Source organism: Triturus cristatus, chromosome 5_2 (assembly GCF_964204655.1).
Source record: "Triturus cristatus chromosome 5_2, aTriCri1.1, whole genome shotgun sequence".
Taxonomy (NCBI): domain Eukaryota; kingdom Metazoa; phylum Chordata; class Amphibia; order Caudata; family Salamandridae; genus Triturus; species Triturus cristatus.
In genome coordinates this window covers 498,405,798-498,431,841 of record NC_140588.1, presented here as the reverse complement: position 1 = coordinate 498,431,841, position 26,044 = coordinate 498,405,798, and the positions used below count along the sequence as shown (strand labels likewise).

General features: G+C 44.0%; 1 protein-coding gene across 2 annotated transcripts in view; it reads left to right on the top strand.

Moving 5' to 3' along the window:
- The window catches only part of BBS9 (Bardet-Biedl syndrome 9), a 1,933,935-nt gene that overhangs the window by 663,175 nt on the left and 1,244,716 nt on the right, over nt 1-26,044 (top strand). For both annotated transcript variants that reach the window (XM_085607489.1, XM_085607490.1), the window contains exon 10: nt 24,418-24,599. In XM_085607489.1, the coding sequence (XP_085463615.1) occupies nt 24,418-24,599 (182 nt within the window). The remainder of the gene's footprint in view (nt 1-24,417; nt 24,600-26,044) is intronic.

The following is a 26,044-nucleotide window of genomic DNA, read 5'->3' as shown; positions in this document are numbered from 1 at the left end:
GTAACCTCTCCCCCCTCTTCTTTTTTTGTGTGTTATGAAGTTTTATATAGTGTCAGGCATGTCTTTGTTCCCTGTGTGCAACAGTTTTTATAACTTTTGATCTGTTTAGCTAGAAACAATGTTTTTTTGTTAAATTTGCAGCAGATAGGGAAGTATGTGGGTAGGATGGCAAATTTAAATTTAGATAGAAAACATCCCTGCCAAAAAATAATTTTGTTACCAGTGGCCCTCATTATGCGTAAACATCTAAAGACCTCATGTTGACTGTTGTGCAAACTCTGAAGGCAACTGTGCATCCTCTAAATAAAGATAGTACTTGGTGCTTGTGAGAAATTGGGTTTTTGATTGAGGGGAGTGAAAACCCTTCTCAAGCAACAACCACAATCCTTGTCAGGGTGACCCACAAAAGTCACTAAATTAACCTGTGCCTATCCCTCTAGTAACTTGGCATAAAAGCAGTCAGGCTTAACTTAGACACACTGTGTTAAGTATTTATGCACCACATAAACAGAATAAAAATCCCAAACCAGTTTAGAAAAGTAATATAAAATGTAATAAATACAGTGAGACCAAAAGGGCAAACATCCAATCGTTCCAAATAGAGATATGCAATTTTAAGGGTTTGAGTAAAAATAGTGCCAAGAAGCAGAAGGTGCTAACTCTTGGTATCTGGTCGCACTAGACCAGGACAAAGTCAAAAGTCCAGGCTGACTGAGATAGAATGCGGGCTAATATAGGGACGGGTTAGTCCTGCTGAAAAAGTTAACTTCTCAAAGTCTGGCGTGCAGAGTTAAAGCTGTCGGACTTTCACAGGAGGAGCTCAACTTATGCCAGCGAAGAAAGGTCCAGGACCTGGAGACCTCATCTTGGGGATCAGGAATTCACTCCAGCAGAGGTCAGCAGGGCTTAGACAGGTCCAGTTGGTAGTTCAGGCAGGTCTAGTTGCAGGTCCAGGCAGGGCCAGTTGCAGCATGTCATCTGGGCAGTTACATGGATGCCTCTGTAGCTTGTTGTGTCCCTGTGGTTCAAAACAGGATGTCAGCCAACGGACCCTTGAAATCACTGATAGTTGTGAGTTCATAGAGATGGTCCTTTCTCCTTCAAGCAGAATGGCGGTCCTTAAGCAGCAGGGCAGCCCTCTGAAAAACAAGGCAAGTCTCAAGCAGCAGGGCAGTCCTCTAGTAGCAGCAGGGCAGTCCTTTGAGAAAAAAAAGGTAGGCCTCAAGAAGCATGGCAGTCCTCTGGAGTACAAGGCAGTACTTCTGTACTCTTCCGCAGATCCAGGAGTGCACTGAAGAGTTGGTCTGAGGGTCCACTATTTATACCTGGTACCAGCTTTGAAGTGGCAGAAATTTCTGGAGTTATACCCCCACAGATGGTATGGGGTGACAAAAGCCTGGTGTCAAGTTTATTTTGAGCTTGTTGAGGCAGCTGTTTTGAAATATAAGTGGGACAGGGAATAGCTTCAGCCGTCACATCATAGCAGGATGGCCCTCTGTCAGCTACACCCATGACCTATTGTTCATTGTCTGGGCCCAATACTTCTTCCTGATGGGGGAGCAATTAACAGGCCAGGCAGCTGGAAACTCATAGAAGACCTCAGAAAGTTCAAGGCAGTAAAATGGCAACTTTCTAAAAGTGTTTTGTCTGAATTGTAATCTAAAATCCGACTTTATCATTCAAGAGGATTTCTGCTCGTAGCGACCCTGTCAAAAGGAGAGGGACATCGCAAGCTCTTTACGATTTGCCTGTCTTGCAGCATGACGTGTCAATGTCCTGTTTTTTTAATAGGTTTTGTTTTCAAGAAATGTAATAAAGTATTTAAAAAAATACCATTACAGGTTATTTAAATTACAATACATTTGAGCCCAAACATTATATATATATATATATATATATATATATCACTGAAAAAACCATAGGTTTCACACACGTTATAGTTAGGAATTAGCATTTAAAAAACCTTGCAAATTCACTTAAAAAACCATAGGTTTCACACATGTTATAGTTAGGTGGATATTTCACTCGTAAAAAAAACAATGAAATTCCCCCGTTATAGTTAGTTCAGATAACTATAACTCGCGCGCCCGCAATCCTCTGCTCATGACGTCACATATTACATCACTCATGACATGGTCAGTGGCATCACTCTTGACATCACTGATGACATCATCCTTGTGATAGAGTGGCGGTCGCGCGAGTTATAGTTATCTGAACTAACTATAACGGGGGAATTTCATTGGTTTTTTACGAGTGAAATATCCACCTAACTATAACATGTGTGAAACCTATGGTTTTTTAAGTGAATTTGCAAGGTTTTTTAAATGCTAATTCCTAACTATAACGTGTGTGAAACCTATGGTTTTTTCAGTGAATTTGTACGGTTTTTGAAATGCTAAGTTATGTATGTAATATTTTTTTTTTATATATTTATTTTTCAATAAACTACGTATTAAAATTTTTGATTTTTTTTTTATGGTTTTTCACCGTGTGCGCACCCCCGCGATTTAAAAAAAATTTTTTTTAAAGGTTTTTTTCTGCCTTCGGGGTCCTTAAGGGACCACCTGACAAAGGCTAGGGGGTCAGGAACTCTCTACCCTGCCCCCTTTTCACGTTCGCCAACCTTCCTTTTCCACTCTCGCACTGAAAACAAACAAAATGGCGGCCTACACTTCCTGATTTCGACCGATTCGAACGTTGACTGACATGTAACAACCAATCAGAATTACGCTCGCGCACGTTAGGGTGCGCGCGCGGTGCGCGGCTATAGATATGTATGTGCTTTTAACTGCAATTTTCTCAGGAACTACTGAACAGATTGACTCCATATATGCAAAAGGCACATCCCTGACCTGAGGACTAACTCTCTGCCAAATTTCAAGTAATTCTGTTCAGCCGTTCGGGCTGTACCTTCGACTAAAGGTCCTATGGGAAAATGCATGGGGAAAACGCGTTTTGGGACCCCCCTTTTTTCTCGGCCCCCGCTTGACGAATCCCACCAAGACTTTCAGGGTAGGAGCTGAGCGGAGCGCCCCATTAGTTTTGAAAATTTCGCGAGGTTTCGTCAACCGGCGCCAAAGTTATTCAAAATAGAATTTTGAGATTTCCTATGGAAACTAGGTTGTAACTATAACTATCTACTGGCGACCGCCAGTAGATAATATATATATATAGCTCCTACCCTGAAAGTCTTGGGGGGATTCGTCAAGCGGGGGCCGAGAAAAAAGGGGGGTCCCAAAACGCGTTTGCCCCATGCATTTTTCCATAGGACCTTTAGACACAGCTACTGCCCGAACGGCCGAACAGAATTACTTGAAATTTGGCAGAGAGGTAGCCATAAGGTCAAGGAAGTGCCTTTTGCAGGTCTGGTGTAAATCTGTTCAGTATTTCCTGAGAAAATAGCATTTAAAAGCATATCAATATCTATACGCGCGCACCGTGCGCGCACCCTGCCGTGCGCGAGCGCAATTCTGATTGGTTGTTAGATGTCGGTAAACATTCGAATCGGTCGAAACCAGGAAGTGTCGGCCGCCATTTTGTCTCTCGCAGTCTGAGGGGGTGAAAAAAAGGTGGAGAACGTGAAAAGGGGGCAGAGTGGACAGTTCCTGACTCCCTAGCCTTGGTCAGGGGGTCACAGAAGGACCCCCATGGGAGTAAAAAACAATTTTTATTTATTTTTTTAAATCGCGAGGTGCGCGCTCCCTGCGCGCACGGCACGCACTGCGTACCGTGGGTGCTCGGTGCGCAAAGTGCACCGAGCGCCCACAGCGCGCGCAGGGTGCGCAAAGCGCACCGTACGCGCAGGGTGCGCGCACCTCGCGATTTAAAATAAAAATAAATAAATTCACGGTGCGCGCACGGTGAGAAACCTGAAAAAAATAAAAAATAATAAATACGTAACTTAGCATTTAAAAAACCGTACAAATTCACTGAAAAAAACATAGGTTTCACACACGTTATAGTTACGAATTAGCATTTAAAAAACCTTGCAAATTCACTTAAAAAACCATAGGTTTCACACATGTTATAGTTAGCTGGACATTTCACTCGTAAAAAACCAATGAAATTCCCCTTATAGTTACTGCAGGCAACTATAACTCACGCGACCGCAATCCTCTGCTGATGATGTCAGATATTACATCACTGATGACATATGTGTCTTTATGAAAAATAAATATTTGTAATATATGTATAGCTAAAGATTAATGGAAGAAGACATGGGTAAATAAGTGTCTAAATACAGTGATGTAATATCTGACGTCATATGCAGAGGATTGCGGTCGCGTGAGTTATAGTTGCCTGCAGTAACTATAACGGGGGAATTTCATTGGTTTTTTACGAGTGAAATGTCCAGCTAACTATAACATGTGTGAAACCTATGGTTTTTTAAGTGAATTTGCAAGGTTTTTTAAATGCTAATTCGTAACTATAACGTGTGTGAAACCTATGGTTTTTTCAGTGAATATATATATATATATATACCTGTTCCTAATCAAAGGTTAGCACTTATTAGATGTAATAAGGTTACTCAATGTTATTCTATGGGAGAGCTAGCCTTATAGTAGTGAAGAACTAATTTAGGCGCTTTCACTACCAGGGCCTGTAAAACTTAAAACCATATTTCCTATCCTTTAAATACAAAGCAACCTGCCCCGTTAGCTGTTTAGGGCCCACAGTGGGGTGACATATATGTATTAAAAAAGAAGGTTTGGGCCTGGCAAAAGGTTTATTTTGCCAGGTCCAAGTGACAGTTTAAAACAGCACACTGGCTGCAATGGCAGGTCTGAGAAATTTTTTAAAGGGCTACTTAAATGGATGGCACAATAAGGTCTGCAGCCTCACTAGTAGCATTTAATTTACAGGCCCTGGGTACATATAGTACCACTATACTAGGGACATATAAGTAAATTAAACGTGCCATTTAGGTGTAAGCCAGCTTTACCATATTTAATGTGTGAGTACTAGCACTTTAGCATTGGTTAGCAGTAGTAACGTGCACAGAGTCCCAAAAGCCAACAAAAATGGGTTCAGAAAACAGGAGGGGGTTGAGGCAAAAGGTTTGAGGCAACCCTGCGCAGAGGTCCAAGTCCAGTAGTGCACAAGTACCACACCATTCTGAGTTTTGGACCTTGGAATGGGGATAACATTGTAATACCATATGTTGTCTTCCATTCACAAACTCACAATGTGCAGCGTTTGCATTCATGAGTTGTATCAGTTTTTTCTGTCCAAGTTGGGATTTTCATGGCAATGGGAATGAGGTAATAAGTCCTATTTCAAATGAGCTATGCATTTGTTAAAAAGAATTCTAATGAAACAGTCTAACAGCAATTGTTGCAACACAAAACTCTGTCATAGATTCTCCTTCCTGCCAGGTGACCACCAACGTGACTCAGTTGGGCATATCAAATTTGAAAAGTGTGCGGAGAAACTTTCCCTTGCTGAACAAGGATATTCTTTAGATGTGTGAAAATGGCACTGTTTGATTGATCTTTGATGTGCAGTGGATTAGATGTTTCCCCGATGGTCACAACAGAAACATTCTTGTGTTTTGAAAGAGTCATCTCTCCCTAGTGACGTTTACCTGATTGTGTCCAGCTTTTTATCAGGAAGAATCTAATTGGAATCAATCTGAGTGAGTGTCTGGTGGAGTCACCCTAAAAATTAGCTTCTTAGAAATGTTCAAATTGCTAGATTTCCACCACAAAAAAATCAAATGAAAGGGTTCAGAAGCACCTCATTTTCTGTAAAATTATTATTTTCCTTCATCCATGCATCTGTGGATGCTATGGGCATAGGGCCCGGTTTTAGAGTTATGTAAAATGATCAGCAGCAGCCTCTTGGCTCACACTCGAGGGCAGGCTAGAAGTAAACAGTTTTTTTGTCCATTGCATTAATTTACTTTTTTGGTATTTGAATGCCTGCCACCGAAGTATTTCCTTTAAAACACAAGTCAACCAAACAATTTTTAAGAATCATTTTCTAAAACTGTGATGAGCCTATGTTGAAAAGTAGGAATTGAATATCTACTCTTGGGTTGGGGGTTAGATTGCCATGGATAGTTGATAAATATTTAGGTTAGTATCTGATGGGCAAAGCATGTGAAAGCTGTTAGGGTGGAGAATGGAGGATTTACCTGTACACTGAAATGGCAGTGGCGGCTCACACAGGTAAGAGCGGTGTGCGGTGAGGCAGGGGTGGGGAGTGGTGCAAGTAGACAGATGACAGGATAAGTTCTTGTGGCAGGTCACTGCTGAAGTTACTGGTATGGACATATTACTCGGACGGCAGGTCGGTGGATTCTTGGGTGGAGTTCCAAGTAACTGCTTTGCCTGTATTTGTTTATTTTGAATATTTGCACGATTTTGTAAGTAAAACTGACACATAGAGCTTCTCTGGTAGCTAAGTGAATCCCTTACTTAGCACTTGGTAAACCACAGTATCCATTTCCAAATAGATTTACCCTTTTTAAAATGGATTGCAGTGTTCCATTCTGGTTAGTAACAGATACAATTATTGCAGCTATCAGCAAACATGATTTTTGAAAGATGATCGAGCGTTTAAATAGCATCACAAACTGTTACCCTTGTACAGGAAGGGAAGTAAAAGGCACATGATGTTACCACTCATCCAGTAAAGAATGCATTTCTTATTGTTTCTATATGTTTGCAGGAACAGCTCTGCTTTCCCTCCTTATTTTCTATCCCAGGTTGGTTTGATTCTTTCTTTCTATGTATCTTTATTTGGTTCCCAAATAAAAAATTGATAGAAGCATAAATAAAATTATGTAAAAAGTGCATAAATTATCAACACCTGATTTCATGTATATTGCGTGGAATTTACCATGTTTTAAAAATAATAATATTATCCTGTCACACATATAAAAATTCCAAGCTCATCAATTTCCTTAATCGAAGGGATTTCTTTAAAAAATCGATTAAGGCCACACATTAGAATGAAGATTCTAATTTTTGTAAGAAAACCAAAGCAGGACTTCAATGCATTAAATTCTGTACTGGAGTCTTCACACAAATGGATCGCAGGCGATTGTAAAATTTACAGAAGAAAATAAGTGCTTAGTATTTAGTAAAGAAATATTGTCACAAGGACAGACCTCAGGGTCTTTTGACTTTTGACCCATTCTCGAAAATGCTACTAACTGGTGTATCATATTCAGACGAAACCTAGTCAATTGGAAACGATCATATGAATTAGTCACAGCTACGAGGTAAGGTTGTATATCTGAAGTTATAGTCAACGGTTCATGGTAAAGGACAGTGGCTTTTCCACACTCAATACAGTCTCTCTCCAATTGCAAAACCAATCTTAATTTCATTTTCATATCAATTTTGAGAATATTAGAAGAATCTTCGTGGATCGTTGTATTTAATGATACACCTATGCGCTTGAGCATAATATAGGCCAACCAAGGAATCTTCATGGCATTTTATCAAGAGCGAGGCAATCAGCAATTAATGTCCTTTTTATAACTTTGGTTCAGGTATATTCCAAGATCTTATGCCATATCAGAACATTGGAATGATCAGCACCCCATTGAAGACAATGGAGTGCTCCGGGCTTCTACTGGCCGGTAGAAGCCCGGAGAGCAACATTGCAATGTTTTTTTCATTCACAGCTGTTGCTGTGAACAAATGCCTCTCGGAGCCTGAGGGGATTTAAACCCCTTTGGGCTCCAGGAGGCCTTTGTTTTTACTAATTAGAACATTCTGCCTTCTAGGGGCGGAATGTTACAATAGCCTTAGAGCCCTCCGTAGCGGGCTCTACCGGCCATTAACGGGCCCGCTCCCTTGTTAAAGGCCCCCGCCTTCGGCTCAGGCCTTTATTGCTGGAGCGGGCGTTTAATGGCTGGTAGAGCCCGCTACATCGGGCGCTAAGGTTATAGGAGAAGAGGGTGTATTTTAATCATACCCTTCACGTATGGCAAAGATAATTTTTTATGAACTCAAGTGGTGAAGGTGCTCTTGGGGACCCCTATCAACCTCTCGGCAAAGCAGTTTTCGGTTGGCTGAAGGTTTTGAGGCTCTGTATATCCCCAAACACCAGTTTCAAAAAATTGCTAATGAGACACGTTTGCTTCTATAAATTGCACACATTTCCTAATTGGTTTAGTGCCTAACTTAGTAGTGAACCCAAAAATGTCTTCATTGTTCTTTTTCATAAGTTGTTCTTTACGAATAGTACGGTGTTTCCAATTACCCAAACGATTGAACACTTAAATAGGAAAACGTGTCCACCTTAAGTATTGTAACACGATTGATTGTAAAGATATATTGGTTTTCAAGTGGCAGTTCGCCATAAAATAAACAAAAGTGTCCATTGATATATAAATCAAATAAGAAAGGGTCCAGGATCTATTTCTGTCGGACCCCCCCTTCTCATCTTGAAGGGCTTTGAACATTTTTAATTTGAGGTAAAACGCACTTGGGCAAAAGCATGTTGGTATAACTGTGGCGTAACAGAGTGATTATAGAATTATCCACACCCATAGATATCATGATGTTCCAGAGCTTAGAGTGGGCAACACTGTCAAAAGCACTGCTCAGGTCCATGAACCCCAGGTAGAGAAAGCCCTTCTTAGGCTTGGTGTATTTTCCAATTATCAACTCTAGGTTTAGGCTCTGCTCCTCTGTGCCTACCTTTTTTCTAAACCCATATTGGATATACGAAAGAGCGGCTTTTTTATCTGCCCATTCTTCAAGTTTCTATAGTAAGACCCTCCACAGTATCTTAACTGATGAATCAAGTAAGGAGATTGGGCGGTAGGAAAGAGGATAGTCCCTATTCACCTTTTAAAAATTGGTACTATGATCGACTCTGACTAGGTTTGTGGAAACAGGCCCGTTCTTGCTGAATTTAAAACGTTGGTTAACTGCGGTGCTCATAGATCAAAGTTTCTTTTTTATATATCTAAGGGGACCCCATCTGGGCCTGCTGCCTTTGCTAGAGGTCTCTTCCTCAGTTTTAACACTATATACTACTTACAGGCTGGCTCATGAGATGCACCCCTTCTATTGACGGTTCTTGGGGGTTTTCCTTATTAAAAATTGCAGAAAAATTAGTTATCCATTCAGCTTCTCTAACCCCTGAACTAAGTTTAGTATCTAAAGTGTCCTTCGAAAAGGGAGAGTTGATAACTTGCCAAAATATTATGGGTCTCATTAGGATGGCAGTCAAGTCGAAGCGGAAGTGGGAAGTCGGAGGTCCCATCCACCAGATTAGTATACGACTGCCAGGCAGGCGGTTGGAAACATCCCGTTTTCTATTGCGGCTTGTGGTGCAGCCTTTAAAAGGGCTGCAGCACAAGCCGCAGTAGGAAATGGCATGTTTTTAAACATCTACGCACTGTGTGCCAGGAACTATGTGGTGCCTGGCTCACAAGGCTTAGATGTTTAGGGGGGGCACCACATTTGCTCCCAGGTCACATCGCGGAGGCCTACATGGGCTCTGCTAGGGGCACCCAAAGTCCGTTTCCAATAGCCTTTCGCCATCAAAAGGCTGTCTGAACCTGACATCTTAATCCCTATGGCGTGCCTCTGCAGGCACAGCCTCCATTGTGGGGATTAGGCTGTGACCGCTTTCCCGACGGGCTCCTTGAGCCTGTCGTCGGTGGCGGTCTTTCTCCCCACCCAGTGTGCTCCGACCTGATGTCGGGCAGATCAGGTCGGATGCCCTAGATGTCGGGCAGACCGGCACCGATGGCCTGTCTGTGGCAGTCCCCCTGACATTGTAATCAGGCCCAAAGTTATTATTGGTTGCATTAGCTTTTATGAGGTTATCCCAAGCTTCTTGCCTAAAAGCCAATTTTCTATCTTTTAATACTTTCTTATGAGTTGATCTTGCTTCACATATTCGACCTATTTGTTTTGGCGTCGACTTTAAGATGAGGCGAACATTATCTGGGGCTTGTCTACACTTGTTATCAAACCAACCTCTTGGAGGGGGTGGTTTACCTTTTTGTTTTTTTGAGTAAACGATCGATTGTTATGCATATATTCTCAAAGGATGCAATAACCTGAGAAGGTAGAATGTGGTCTTGCAGACACCCCTCATAGTTGGTTAGTGTGAGACCCACTAGATCAGCTAAACTTTTTCAGGATGGATCCCAGACCATTTTAATTGAGGCCCATTCCTTCTGTAGCTGTACATAGTACCTCTTTTATCAAAGTGAGTGTAGTCAGGCAGAGGCTGAGTCCTTGGTTGGGCGGACTTCCCCGACTGCGTCGGCTGGCGGCCCTCATCCAGACAGCTGTGGACAGTGAGTGCATACCCGAGTGCTGGTGCATGTCTCTGCCCTCAGGGATCAGCGTGGTGGAGGCAACTTCAGCGGGGGGCCCTTCCTGGCTTTGGAAACTGAGGCGGACAATTGGGGCCCAGCGTGTCCGTGGGGGGACGTACTTCTTCCTGGTGTCGGAGGACGGCCTGGGCAATTCTGTTGGGGCATGGTGAAGCCGAAGAGTCAAACTCAGAGGCAATCCAATAAAATGGACAAATATACCTTCCCCAAACAGTTGGCGGAGTGTGCTTGCCCAGACACGGCATGGTCGGAGGCGGCAGAACCCTGCTTGGGGGCCATTATGGCTGCAATACAAGACCTGAAGACATCACTTGAACATAAAATCGATACTGTGACAGTGGATGTTAATCTCCTGAGGGCAGACTTCAGGAAAATGTCAGAAAAATTCACAACTGCTGAAGCCGACATCCATTCCCTGAAATTCACATCCAGAACGCTTGAAGACCGGGTACACAACTTGATGAAACAACAGGAAATCATGGTGGCCCACCTCGAGGACCAGGAGAGCAGGGCCCGACGCAACAATACCAGAGTGGTGGGGGTATCAGAGGGTGCAAAGGGGCAATCAGTAGACTTATTCTTGGAGGACTTGATCGCCAATCACCTCCGCCCAAAGCTTCTCTCCAACTTTTTCTCTGTAGAACGGCTGCACAGGGCGCCGATATCACTTCCTAAACCAAGGTCCCTCCGCGCACGATCATCCCCAGGATGTTCAATCAATGGGACAGAGATGCCATACTCCAGGCAGCCGGCTCCCATGGAGACTTAGCGTACGAAAATGCCACAGTGTTGTTCTTTCCTGACTTCACGCTGCAAGTGCAGCGCCAGCGCAGAGGCTTCGAGGGGGTCAAAAAAGCGCTCAGAGCCAAAGAACAGAAGTGTATGATGCTTTTCCCAGCTATGCTGCGAGTGCTGGTTGAGGGCAAATCCTGGTTCTTCCAAACCCCGGCAGAGGCCTGGGATTGGTTGAAAGGTTGGCGCGCATCAGGGCAACGGTCCCCACAGGAGGAAAAGAACGTTCGCCACGTGGTTCGGTGTGGGAAGGATCTGACTGAGCCTCGGTTCCAGCAGGCGGCCAGAGGCAAGGAAGAGGAGGTCTCTCGAGGGTTTGCAGACTAGTCACCTCCTGTCCGCAGTGTAGTTGAACTCTGAGAACTATTGTTGTGCACCATGCTAGTTGACAGGCATGGGGTGACCAATATTTTTTGCTGTAGGGGGTCAACCACGGTTCTCAATGAACGTTTGTTCGAACCTTTAAGGGGGCCAGCCAACCCCTAAATTGTTAGAAGTTCAAAACAGGGCGACAGGCGCACTGTAAATTGTGGTGGGGCGGTGCTGAGCCCACAGTGCAGGGTTGCAGGGAATCCGGAAATGTTGAGGGGTATTTCACTAATATTCAGATTTGAAGTTTTGCACAATACGCATGGCCAACCATACGATGCTCGTGGGAGGAGGATGGAGGGCGAGGAAGTTGCGTGCACGCCAAGTAGCTAGACACAACACCGACACTTAGGATGGGGACACGAGTTTCCTCAAAGCTGAAAATTATGTCTTGGAATGCACATGGCCTGGGAGGCAAAATTAAACGAACCTTGGTATTGAAATTTTCCGCAGGCATGCCCCGGACCTAATTCTATTATAGGAGACTCACCTAAAAGGCAACTATTATAGAGCCCTTGACCAATGGGGTTATTCCCTTGTAGCTCACACGGGGTTTCCTTCCAACTCCAGTTGCACAGGCATATTGCTCAAATCATCGACACCATACACTTCAGGCCAAACCTGGCATGACCCGCTAGGTAGATTTGTGCTGCAGAAGAGAGTTTGGGAGGGTCGAACACTCAATCTCGGCTCTGTTTATGCTCCACCCACATTACAGGGTCCTACCCTGCAGGCATTTAGTGCCTCATTGCTAGACTTGCCCAAGGGTACTATGGTGCTAGCGGGAGACATGAATGATGTAATGGACCGGGGGTCGACAGACTTACCAATAGGAGGGGAGAGGTAGGCATGACCCCAGTTCATGCATTTGTAGATGCGGTCGTGCTGGTGGACATTTGGCGGGCACACAATCCAACCCTGACACAGTACACCCACTTGTCGACCCGGCATGGAAGCTGGACTATGTTGTTTCCCACCACATGAGCGCAGGACAGTTTCATGACATATGTGATTTGCCACGAGGGATCCCTGACCACTCCCCTATGAAGGTCTCCCTTGCGGCCCCGGTCAGGGATCTGTGTTGCCCTTGCAGCTACCCTCTTGGTATTTCAATGATATGAAACTCCAGGACAAACTCTGCAATCGGACGGACCTGTATTTTCAGGAGACCTGGGGGATCAGTGGACTCGGTGTGTACTCTGTGGGAGGTCTTTAAGGCAGTTCTGCTGGAGCACGCCAAAGCGATTATCGGGGTTACAAACAAGGAACAGTCAATTAAGCACGGTGAGCTAGAAAGGGAGATCACTTACCTAGAACTAAAACTAACAGGTGGTAGAAGACACGACGCCTACTTGATATACAGCTTACGACTATGGATATTGGAATTGTTCTGGTGAATGATAAGTACCACCCGCACATTGCAGGTTTGCCGCGTGGCACCCTTATTTTGGTTTCCAGCTCCCGTTTTTTAATAAATTTGTGTAGCGTTCTGTCACTTTGTTTTGTAACTTCTCAGTCCCACATGCTTCTGGATAGTTCCAAATCAACAGGATCATTATTTGGAAAATACCTAATGTCCCTCAGTTATTGTCCAAAGTCGTGGTCCAGGAGTGGATGGTAGGCGGATATGGGAATGGTTCTGGTGAATGATAAGTACCACCCGCACATTGCAGGTTTGCCGCGTGACACCCTGATCAAGATGTAACAAGGTATCAGTGGGGATATTTGGGGTCGATTATATCCCAGCCAGAAGGCTATATGCATTTTTAAGATTAGAGTCAGTTAAGTGAATACACTTATACATTGATAGCTGACAAGTAAAGGCTGATCTATTTACTGTGGTCTACTTGTTTCTCTCCTGCCACAAATAAGCCAGGAGTATGAATACACATGTGGATTGAGGCTGACAGTTGTGACACCTAAGACTGGTAGTAGCATCCCATATAAATGTTGACAAACAGGACCAACCTACAGTGTTCATCAGCTGACTGCTACCACCCAAGAAACAGCAGGCAGTGTAGTACCATTGAGAGAGAGACTTGCTGTGGTCTTATCCCTGACAAAGCTGAGACCAGGCTTGCTTGGGGCTCATTTCCAAGTTCACACAGAGCACAAACAGCTTAGGTCTCTGATTCAGGTGCAGGATGAGAACCCTAAACCGTTGAAGTGGTTTATCTCCCTACAAGGTAAGACCTTTACCGACCTAGCGCACCCTGGGAGACTGACGGCCTGAGGGAGGGTATAGGCTTTGCGAGCCCTGAGCAGGGCAGCAGTCCGTGGCTAATTGTGGCGCATAGTGCTGTCTGCTCCGCAGCGTGTTAAAGGGGGCGGTAGGCTCCTTTGCCGACTCTTCTGTGAGGAGCCAGCTCACAGGATCTGTCTCAGGAAGCACAGACCAGTGACGTACAGCTTGTTGTCTCCTGTTGAACCAGACAACTGCATCATTACCTGATGCAGCATGAACAGCTGAGCGCTCCCTAAGTACGTAGAATACGATGGGGCAGTGGCCTCAGTTACACTATGGTAGGAAAATGATTATCTTGTTATCTAACTCACCACTGACTGCGGCTGCCTGAACATGAAGAATTTCAGGGACGTGCTGTTTCATAGGGTGAATTGAAATAATTTTCAAGTGAAAGTCAAATGATGTGACTTTTAAAGTGATTAAAATAAATATTTTGTGACATTGTATTGATACGTACCTATTGATACACATTGAATCCCAAATGTTGTAGGAAATTAAAAAAATATTCAAGTGTCCCAAAAATTGAGACTTTTTGCCAGAGGATAGATATTGTGTGTGTGCGCGCTCACACAAAGACACACACGGACACATGAATTCAGCAAGGCATAAACCATATGTGCAGACAGTAGTATACTTTTTTTTACCATTGTAGAGGGAAGGAAGGTGCATCATGAGACACTCAAGGCTTCCTCTCTCTTATTAATGGCTCTTCCCGACACTCAAGAATGCGGACCTGGGTTGGGCTGGCACCAAGGGAACCCTCCTAACCCTGGTCATTTCTTAAAAATTAAAAAAATAGAAACTCGGGGAGAAAGGGTGGTTTGGCTTTTGTGGTTTCAATAATATTTTCTTACCTAAAATGCTCTATAAACGTTAGTGTGGGCCAAAAAACACACTGTTCCCAACATTTATTTGTCAGAAATCTTTGGCAGTTCCAGCCAGTGACAAAAGTTTTGCCATTCTGCATTCCCACATGTCTCTTGAGAGGAATATACTCCGTATGTGTGGGTGGGCCTGACTCTTAAAGTTCTTGGAACTTAGACCATTAAAGAGGTCGCTATGAGGGATGTTGGGAATATGAAGAGGGTGAGGTGCTGTCATGTATTAATTGTTCTTAGATACACGTGAGATGTATGCAAAAACAATCAGGGACGTTTAACTACCAGCTATAAAATGTCACTCGATATGTCACACGTCATGAAATATTTACACATAAGCACATCTCAAATGTAGATATGCCATACATGTGTAAACTGAAAACTTGCCAGCCCTGGCTGAGGCCTCTCACATCCTGTTTGGTTCCTTAGTGTCCTTCCATTACTGGTGCTTTGCAGCAGTTTTTAAGATCTCATTAGAGTTTCTTCTTGCTCAAATGGGTGTAATTTCTGATATTTATATGCTTCCCTGGTCTTCATTGCTTGATTTCGCTCGCGAGAAGGTGTCACTCACAGTCGTCGAATGTCACTCATAATTACAATGAAATTATGAAAATGTCACACCTAAGCAGTCTGAAACCTTGGCAGCTATGAGGGCTTGGATCTCCGCAGCTCCCCCTAGCTGCGAATCGCAGACCCTCCCCCGGCTCCTCCGTGAGAAGGCGGCTTCTGAAGAATGAGCGGCGCTGGGTCCATGTGACGTGGCATGTTACCTGGTGACGTTGCAGAGCTTTGGTGTGCAGGCCCGGATTGTTTTCATTGTGTGCGTTTGTGAGAGCAGGACAGATTTTCATTAAATATAGTCATCAAACAACAAATCAAGAGACATTGGTCAGTACAGTCATACTGTATCATTAAGGGTTGCATAGGACGCAGCATTGGGAGCGTATCCCCGAGTGGTACTCTGAGTTTATAACCATACAATAGCTGACATATAACATATGGAGTTAACCACAGCTGTACATTACTCTTCAAGTGCTGTTCGGTATGATCCCTGCTTATTCGATTTCGTAACGTTATAATCCTAGTCAGGGTAACAGTTTTTGAGGACCACATTTCTACCAATTACATGCTATGATAAAGAAAAATTGAACCTAAATCAAATTACACACCCACCCCCCTCCCATACCCGTAGACTCAGCATAAATTCAAACAGTTAGTCGCTCCATCCCAGTGTAACATAATCATAGAAATTTAACAATGCACACCGTGACAACATCTTTCATTGTATTATAAGGATGTACTGTAGCTCTAATTAGCTACCTCATTTGCCCAGAAATCACAAGGGGGGGCGCACAAAGAATCCGTCAGTACGTTTGCAGATCTACAGCAATAAACTCTTCTAACAACATATTCCATTCCATCGAAATGGGCTTCTAGCACAACCCCCTTTGTTCCTCCCTCTTCAGCTCAACACTCTCTGCCCTTCCCCATCTCACCATCTCATTGTGCCATTCCTGTAGCGATGGCGGTCTGGCAGTTTTCTATTTCATGGTAATGTTACGTTTAGCTAATGTTAAGGCAAGGTTACTGCATTTGTTAACGGGGTTACCCTTCTTGCCTTTTGAGCCCAGCCCCAGCAGGCAGTACTCCAACAGGTCATTATTTCGCACCAGGGCAATGTATTTGAGTATCGCACAAATTGATACCCGATAGTGTCGCAGTTGTGGGCAGCTCCACAACATATGTATCAGACCCGCTTCCGAGGATTGACAGCGCGGGCACACATCCACTGCGTCCGGGAACATAGATCTCAGCCTATGCGGGGTCAGGTAGGCCCTATGTAGAAGCATGAGTTGTAGAAACTTAAATTTAGGGTTCCTCGATACCTTCCTAGGATACTACAAAATAGCACCCCATTCTCTGTCAGTGAGTGCTCGGCCCACATCTGCATCCCATTTGTTACGGAGGAGTTGGAGTGGTACCACTGCTTTTGTGCGGATCCCCTTGTATAACCACCTTGTTAAATGGCGCCCATTCCCCATCAAATATTGCATATTAGGTAGTGCGTGCGTTGCCGGTTCTATCCCCCCCTGGGGCCCAAGTGGTACGTATGTAGCAAGAAATACTGGCGTGTAGGAGAAACAGCGTGTTCGGCACTCCATGTTCTTGAACAAAGACATCGTGAGGCATCAGGGTACCGTCCATAAAGAACGCACCCACTCTTTGCACTCCTGCATCCCCCCATACCAACATTCTCCTATTTGTAACCGTGCCCGACTGTGTGGGGATCCCCAGAAGAGGGATGGTGAGGGCGTATGGAGTCACTGTTTTGGTGTACCTTATAGCATTCCTCCAATACAATTACGCAACTCTCAGCAAATGGTCGCCGTCAGGGGAATTTTGCTGTTGAGTAACAGGAGTGTATGTAAATCACCTCTCTGCCAAGCTAGTTGAGACATGCCAATCTCCTGTAGGTTACGCCCCACCAACCAATACACCAGCCATTGTAACTGACTCGTGTAGCAGTAAGGTCCAGGACTCCCAATCCTCCCTGTTTAGTATCTAATTGTAATTTTGCGATCCCTATGCGCCTCCGACCTATGCCCCAGATTAATTCAATCAGGAGGGATGACAATAATTTAAATATCTGTGCCGGGACCATAATGGGCAAATTAGTGAAATGGTATAGCAATCTAGGAAGCATCACCATTTTGGCGATTGCCACCTTGCCTGCCACCGATACAGGCAGGGAAGTCCAGAACTTTATTTGGGTCTTGAGGGTAGTTATAGCGCGACGTAAGTTGCCATCTAGAAGATCTGTTGTGTCCCTATATATATGTATTCCTAGATATTTGAAGGTAGTAGGTGCTATGTGAAACGTCCAGTTCCCAAAGTCTCGAGTTGCATTACGTGTTGTGTCAGCAAAGAAATAAACATAGGACTTGTTCTCATTAATCGAGAGCCCGGAAAGCCTCTGGAACGTGTCAAAGGTGGAAGGTATAGATTCATATTCCTCGTCTAGGTTCTTGAAATATAATATTAAATCATCTGCATATGCAGAGACAATATGTGTGCTGGACCCCAGTACAATCCCCTTATGTCCCGCTACAGTGCGCAGTTTATGCAAGAGAGGTTCTAAAGCTAAGATGAATAGTAGGTGTGACAGTGGGCAGCCCTGTCTGGTACCCCGTGGGGCAGAAAGTGCTTGCTTTGGAAGCGTGCTCACCTCAGTTTCTTTATATCAAAGTGATTACACCTGATCATGTTGCTGGGCGACGACCAGGATGAGTATTTGGGCCAGGGTGGTGCTTTTGCTCCCGCTTGTCTGTCTGCTCTGCACCAGCGGTGGTGTCTAGGAGGCAGGCGCTATAAATGCATTACTTTGCATTTTAGTGAGGTGATGCAGACCACCACACTAAAATGCGTTAGTGTAAATCCTGATGTGTGGTACTTAGCAGGGCTGTGTTAATATGCACAAAAACAACTGGACAGTGTTGCTGTGTTGTACGGTTCGAATTACATACACAACCCCAACCCCCCTGCCCAATATTGGTTTCTTTAATCTTGTCTGTACCAGATGGTAAATATACACGTTGCTCCTTCGATATACAGCACATAACAAAATGAAACCCATGAAAAATTTTACAAATTGAAAAAGTTTGCTAACACAAGGCAGATGTGTGACAATCTACTGTTCTTCAGGGTACTGCTTTCTTATGAGACAGGCTCGTGCAGTGTACTTAGTTGAGTCCTTGTTTTCCTATGTCTTTGTCAAGCTCCTCATCAAGTGTTTAGTTCTTTTACACAGCCTCGGTTTCCTTATTGCAGTCCAACCACGTGCACATGCCTGATGTAATATAAAGACTGCCCTCCTTCCAAATTTTTGGTGGCCTCAGACAAAGCAGCACACCAGAAAGACATCTTTCTTGCCCCTTTGGATTGTGTTTCCATTGAATTTTAAGGATTCTTAAGGGTGCAATCAGCGGCCATTCTAGTAAATAATTGCTCGTTTTTCTTATCATGTGTGATTCATTGTCTGTCAAGCTTGTAGTAAGTGAATGATTTCACTGCTGTATAAATAGTAAACTGCCTCTTCTTTCTTCATCAGACATATATCACTTTAGCACTTCATTGGCTACATATGTGGTATTGGAGCAACGCTTTAACCAAAAATCCTGTTCCACTGGTCCCTGGTGGAATTGCACATTTTCTTTACATATATTGCCTTTAAACGTCAGCGTTCGCTTCACTAACCCTTCCCACCTCCACTCTCTATCACGTCTGTCCTTGAGTGCTTGCTGAGTGGTCGCCTATGGCCGGGCCAGGTTTTGGGAACGAACAGTTCTTCACCTAAAAGATGCCTGAATACTCCCATAGATAGCACGTGTGTTTGAGGTAATCGGTGCTGTTGAAATGGCAGTTGAGAACTCAATGAGGTCAGCAGGTTTTTGTAGGCAACCCCAAAAGGGGTAGTTGGCATAAGTAAGTAATAAGTAAGCGTACCAACTTTGTGGTGCCTTGAATGGGGAGAGTCTTAAAAGTTTAAACCTGTGTTCAAGGTCGATGGAATCAGCAAGTACTGCACGCCGTTAGTGAGTGCTGGCCTGGCTGTCTACAAGTTGATAGCCTCTTATTATGAAATGGGCCATTATTGGTAAGTACCGTTTCAGAAGTGATAGGTTAGGTACATTCTTTTTATTCATTATTCGCATTTTGAGTCCAGTGGCAGACAGTTAACAAAACGTTGTCCAGTGTTTTTGGCATGTCCCTTTTTAGGTCGAATCCAACCAGGCAGCGCAGCTAACAACATCTTGGGGACATTCAGAAATCATCCCTGGGAATACATTTCACGAACTGCTTACCATTCTGTGTTTTGTAGCTCACATTTGCTTGCTTTCTGTTTGTTGGCTTTATTTGTTTTAGGCTGTCAAGCTTGAGTAAGTCCATTCTGTAGAGCTTACTCAGTTTACTGTATTCTTCCACAAACTCGCTTTCTGTAAACAGGCTTTTCAATCTTGTTCTTATCGTGTCATATTTGCTCTGCATTCAAAGACAGAAGCCAAATATCATGCTCTGCTTTCCGAGGGAGGTTGGTGTTTACTTTTCTTTCTCTGACTTCAAAGTGAGAGAAATTATGTGACAAACATGCTGGCTATTGGGGGGGGGGGTATGCTGAAATGAAGGCTGTATAATGTTATTTATTTCTAGCACACAACAAAATTTAAGTGTCTGTAAATGAACGGTGTAGCTATTTCATAATATATCCGAAATAGGGAAGCACAAATGAAGCACATTTTTTGGTACTTCTGAAGTGTGGTGGAAACAAATATTTTAATATGATAACATCTTGAGTAAAATGTGGTCGCACTCCCTAAAACTTAGAGAGTGTCTCCCTTTTGCACTCAGAGAATGGGTTAAATGATTTTTGTGACCGTAAACGATTCTTCAGATGCTGTTAGGTTTGAATGTCTTTTTATTATTCATGAGGTTAATCCATTATCAATTTTTTCATTAAGACGCGCTTATAAGTCCTTTGAATTAATGTTCATTCAAAGTATCCAGTGCCCAATGCATTTAGGGCCTAGAAGCCCTTCATCAGGGACTAATATGCTGTAAAAGAGGGAACAGGGTGTCAGCAAATGCAAGAACTTGAGGTATAAATAAAGAAGTTAGACAAGTGCACCATATGTGGATACATAATTTTCTAGTGCGTGTGGTGCGATCAGTAAAACGGTAAACCAAAGTATTAGCTGGTGCAGAAATTTAAAACCATTGGCTGTTACCGTATGGTTGTCACTCGGGGGTAACAGAAAAGGTGCTGTGGTAAATGGGTCCGTAGCGACTGTGTGCGTGGTGACCAATAACGGTTCGGTTAGTGTACCGTGCAAGGGCGTGCTGTGTCAGTGTGGTAACCGTCGGTGTTTGAAAACTCGCGTGTTGTTACGGAAAATGCCAGTGTTGTGAAATGTGACTGGTGTCTACTTAATTAACCATGCTGTATGAAACGGGTATAGGCTGTACCATACCTACAAAACGCGCCAAAAGAATGCACGTTGAAGAATTAAAAAGTCACAAATATCTAGAAAAACGGAATGGTATAACGTGAGATTTCAACCGATTGTATCGTGAATTCGCCACAGGATAATCCTGAGGTAAAAGTGACTTACTTGGAGTTGATGCGCGTAGTGTCATCTGGCGGGTGTCGTCCGGGTAATGTGTGTTGAGTAGCGTTAACGGAACTCGAAAATAAGAACCCACCTGTGACCCGGAAGTGATGACGGTGTTCTGGGCGAGCTTGTGTTGAAGTACAGAGAAAAAAGACTCGTAGTTCGGCTGCATGAGAGTAATGTTGAAAAATGAAATGAGAGTGGAACGTAACGAAAATGTAACAGGAGAGTGGAATAAAGTTAAAGGTTCTGGTGAATGGTAAACGCGCGGGTGAGAATTGGCATGCGATTAGGATTTGCGTAAAAATTTTTTTTTAGATAGTTAGAACTGCGGGAGTTGACGAGTAGTATAGTGTGAAATAAGTCAGAGAATTACGACCTGTTCAATATTGAAAAATAAACGCACGGGTGAGGCTCGACATACGATTAGGATCTGCGTAAAAATGTATCGAACTGCATGATGAAAGAACTGACGAGCGTGGTGTAAAATGAGATGGAATTTATGAGGTGAGAAAATGGGGTACCAGGGAGGTGGAAGATCGAAAAGGTTGGGTGGTATGTGGTTGCTTGCTTAGGACCTTATGTATTGCTATTATTGTTCTTATGTTTTTTAATACTTTTATTTTATTCTGTTTTTATTTCTTTTACAATTCTTGTTGAATTTATGTAAATTCGATGACCAATAAATAATTTTTATAAAACACAATAAAAAATCAATACAATAGATGATGACAGTTCCAAACACTATCGTTTGTGGGCTGTATACTTTTTATCAGTTAAACTATATGTCTGTGCAAATGTAATGAACATTTCAATTGGAGATGTGTTGTCTGTAGTGACAGTGTGCTACCACACCATTCATACTCCACTTTACCACGCATCACTCTGGTATGCACCACTCCACACCACTCCACTCTACTCTGCATCATTCCACACTATGCTACTCCACTCTGTCCCTCCACATTGCATCACTACACTCTGCACCACTTACCTCTACACCACTTTGCTCTATGCCTTTTCTGCTCTACACCACTCTATGCCAATGCATTCTACTCCACTCTCCTCTACTATGCACCACTCCATGCCACCTCTGCACTCTACAGCACTCCAGTCTATGCCACTGCATTCTACTCGTACCACTCCACTCTATGCCACTCTACTCTGCAACATTGCTCGCTACATCAATACACTCTACTTTGTTCCACTCCACTCTACGCCAGGGCGTTCTCTGCCGATCCACTATACGACACTCTAATCCAGCCGCGGTCGGTAGTAGGAGTAACTGCAGGGCGGTGACGTGGGGAGGGGCAGGGTGGGGGGTTAGTAAACTATGGATTCCGGAGGTTTACAGGTAAGTTAACATATAAATTAATAAAACGAATTTCGTTGCGTGCACAGCATCGCATTTGGGGATGCAGTGCACGCAACCAAATTTGTTTTATTAATTTATATGTTAACTTACCTGTAAACCTCCGGAATCCATAGTTTACTACCCCCACCCTGCCCCTCCTCCTCCCCACGTCACCGCCCTGCAGTTACTCCTACTACCGACCGCGGCTGCTCTAATCCACTCTGCACACTGCAATCTGTGCTATTACACTCTACCCTGCACCACTCCATGCCACTTCACTCTACTCATAACAATCTGCTCTGCCCCACTTCACTCTATGCCACTGCAAACTACACTGCACCACTCCACTCCGCACAACTCTACTCTGCTCCACTCGGCTCTACACCACTCTACCGTATGCCACTGCACTTTAATCTAACCTCTGCACTCAACCCTATTGTGCTCCTTGCTAATGCACTCTACACTACTGCACTCTATGCCAACTACTCAGCACCACTGCAGCCCATGCCACTATACTCTACTGTGCAACACTCTGCTGTACATCACTTCACTTTACTTCACTCTAAACCATTGTACTTTACGTTCCTGCACTTTACGCCATTCTATTCTACTCTGTACCACTGTACTCCATGCCACTGCTCTCTACACCACTTTACTCTGCACCGCTCTACACCACTGCACTCTATGACACTCTACTCTGCAACGCTGCACTCTCTGCCACTGAACTTCAAGCCACTCTACTCTGTGCCACTGCAATTAATGCACTGCAATCCACCCTGCACCACTCTACGCCTTTCTACTCTGCACCACTCTAATCTATGCCAATGCACTCTACCCTAGTCCACTATACTATGAATCAGTGCACTCCTCGCAACTGCACTTTATCCCACACCAGTCTAGGCCACTCCATTCTACTCTACGACACTACCCTCTATGCCACTCTAATCTGCAACACTTTACCCTGCAGCAATACACTTTACCCTGCACCACTCCACAACACACTGCACCACTACATGCCACGCCACTTCACTCTACTGTGCAACAGTCTACTCTACACCCATGCACTCTATGCCACTCTACCGACTCTGCACCATTCCACGCTATGCCACTGCACTCTACGCTCCTCCACTCTACTTTACTTTGCAACATGCTACTCTACACCTCTGCACTCTACACCCCTCTACTCTGAACCATGGCACACTTCGACAATGTATTCCACACCACTTTACTCAAAACCAGTGCACTCTACGCTACTGCATTCTACGCCAACTACGCTGCACCACTGCACTCTGTCACTATACTCTACAACACTCTACTCTACGCCATTACTCTCTCTTTACGACTCTTCACTCTAGACCACTCTATTTCAATCTACGACACTCCATTCCACTCTAAGACGCTCTACTCCATTAAACTCTACTCTGTAACACTGCTCCATTCTATGCCACTCCACAACACTTTGCTCCACTCTATACCACCGAATGGCACTGCCCCACTCTACAAATCTTTACACAACTCCCTCTAAGCAACGCCATGCTACTTTACTCCACTCTATTCAGTGACTCACCACTCCGCTCTACACCACTCCGCTCTATGCCACTCTACACCACTTCCCTCTACAACACTCTAGGCCATTGCACTCTGCTACACTACTCTACTCTATGATAATCTACTCTGCTCTATGCAACATCCTTCCATTGACACTCCTCTGTGCTCTATCCCACTCCCCTTCACGACACTGTGCCACTCCACTCTACAACACTTGACTCCTCTTTGCCTCTCAACTCTACACCATTCTACTCCACTCTACACCCGTCCACTCTGAAACACTCTACTCCCTCCTTGATACTCCACAGCACTACCCCACTCCATGCAGTTCACCTCTGCTCCACTCTACATCACTCTGTGCCACTCTATGCTACTCCTCTTTACGTCAATAACTTTTAGCCATGCTAAATAGCAGCCATGCTGGTGGCTAAAAACATATTGGCAAAGCCAGTAGCTCTTGTATTGGCTAGACGTATTGGCTTTGCCAGTCCTTGTTGACCCAAGGTTTCTACTTTGTAAGGTGTTTATTAGAGACAGAACATGATAGAAAACCTAAAGACCTGCAGATATTAATTTTAGACCCATATGTTTTTATCCTCGATGTTAAGTGCTGTAATAATTTACAGTGAAAGCATAGGTATTAACTCTTCTCAGTTAACGGCTCTGTTGAAAGTAACTGCACTGTTTCACCAAGTTTTAATAAACATTATTTATATTAAAAGTAAATACCTTTTTCCCCTCTCTTGATCCAGGGACTTAAAAGGAGTTATTGTTACTCTAAGTGACAATGGCTACCTTCAGTGCTCCTACCTTGGCACAGATCCTTCTCTGTTCCAAGCCCCTAAAGTTGAATCCAGAGAGATAAACTATGAAGAGCTTGATGTTGAAATGAAAGAGCTACAAAAAATCATCAAGGAAACTACAAAAACTCAAGGTAATACGCATTTTTACAGTTTGACAATTTATACTTTGGATTTTCCTTTTGTTTAAACAAAACTTTTTTGTGCATTTTTGTAAGCTCTCATCATGCTACCATATAATAAAAATGTTTACTTGTATGTGGGTGCCTTGACTGTTTGTGTGGTCCTTTATTTATTTCAAGGCTCATTCGGAAGTAAAGATGATCTGTAATACGACCAGTATAAATCTGCAGAGTTATGGAGTGTAAGGGATAGAAATGGTTGAATCCTGTTGGAATGAGTGAGTGGATAGATTAAGACAGACAAGAAAGCCAAGCAACCTATTTTGATTGTATTGTATTGTAATTGTATTAGCATAGTGCTTACTACCCTTGATGAGGCGTTGAAGCACTTTATGGCGAGTAGCACGCCGTAGACATGAGAGTCTGTTAGTTGGATTGAATAGGATTTAAAAACTGCGGAACTAAGGTGGGGCGCCAAAAAATAGCAAAGACAAAAAATAACAGCAGATAAAGCAAATAAAGTAATCAGGTAAAAGCAGCACAAAATGACACAAAATCAAACCAATACTGCGATAAGAGAGCTGGCAGGTGTGGGGGGCGGGGACCAGCGGCAAAGTCAACAATTGACAGCAAAAACAACAAATAACAAAAGAATTTGGCGCAAATTATGTGATAAAACCAAGCAATATGAGGTATAGACAGGTAAACCAACAACAGTAGCAGGGAAGCAAAACCAGGCAGGCAACAGGGGGCAGGCTCCAGGACTTGCTCTGAGAACAATGCAAAATCTCAAACTCGCCAAATTCAGGACGCTAGAGACTGTACAAATGATGGTAATGGTTCACCCAGGATTACTTCTGTGCAGGAATAAATTGTACAAATCAAAACGGCTATACGCCGCGGAAAGGGTCAGAAAGGTCTGCATCTCACCAGCCCCAGAGAAATATAACTAACCTGAAGACCAATGAAGAGGGCGATGTGAGAGTGTTCTTCTTTATGAGAAGTTTGTTCCAGAGGCAGCTCCAAAGGAAACGTTTCTACTTGATTGCACTGCATAAAGCTAGGGGAACTGTGTAAGGAGGAACGGGGTTAGGAAGAAAGGGGGAAGGCAGTGCTTCTGCAGGCAACTAGGCCACCGACACCCGAAACGACAACTGCTGTGCCTGTGTGAGGGCATGGGGAGGCTTCTGTATGAGTCCTGTGAGCTGTGCCTGTGTACAGTAAGCAGTGTGCCGGGGTGAGTGCATGGGGAGGCTTCTGTATGAGTCCTGTGAGCTGTGCCTGTGTACAGTGAGCAGTGTGCCTGGGTGTGTGCATAGGGAGGCTTCTGTATCAGGACAGTGAAGTGTGCCTGTGTACAGTAAGCAGTGTGCCTGGGTGAGTGCATGAGGAGGCTTCTGTATGAGTACTTGAGTGAGCTGTGCCTGCGTGAGTGTACAGTGAGCATTGTGTCTAGG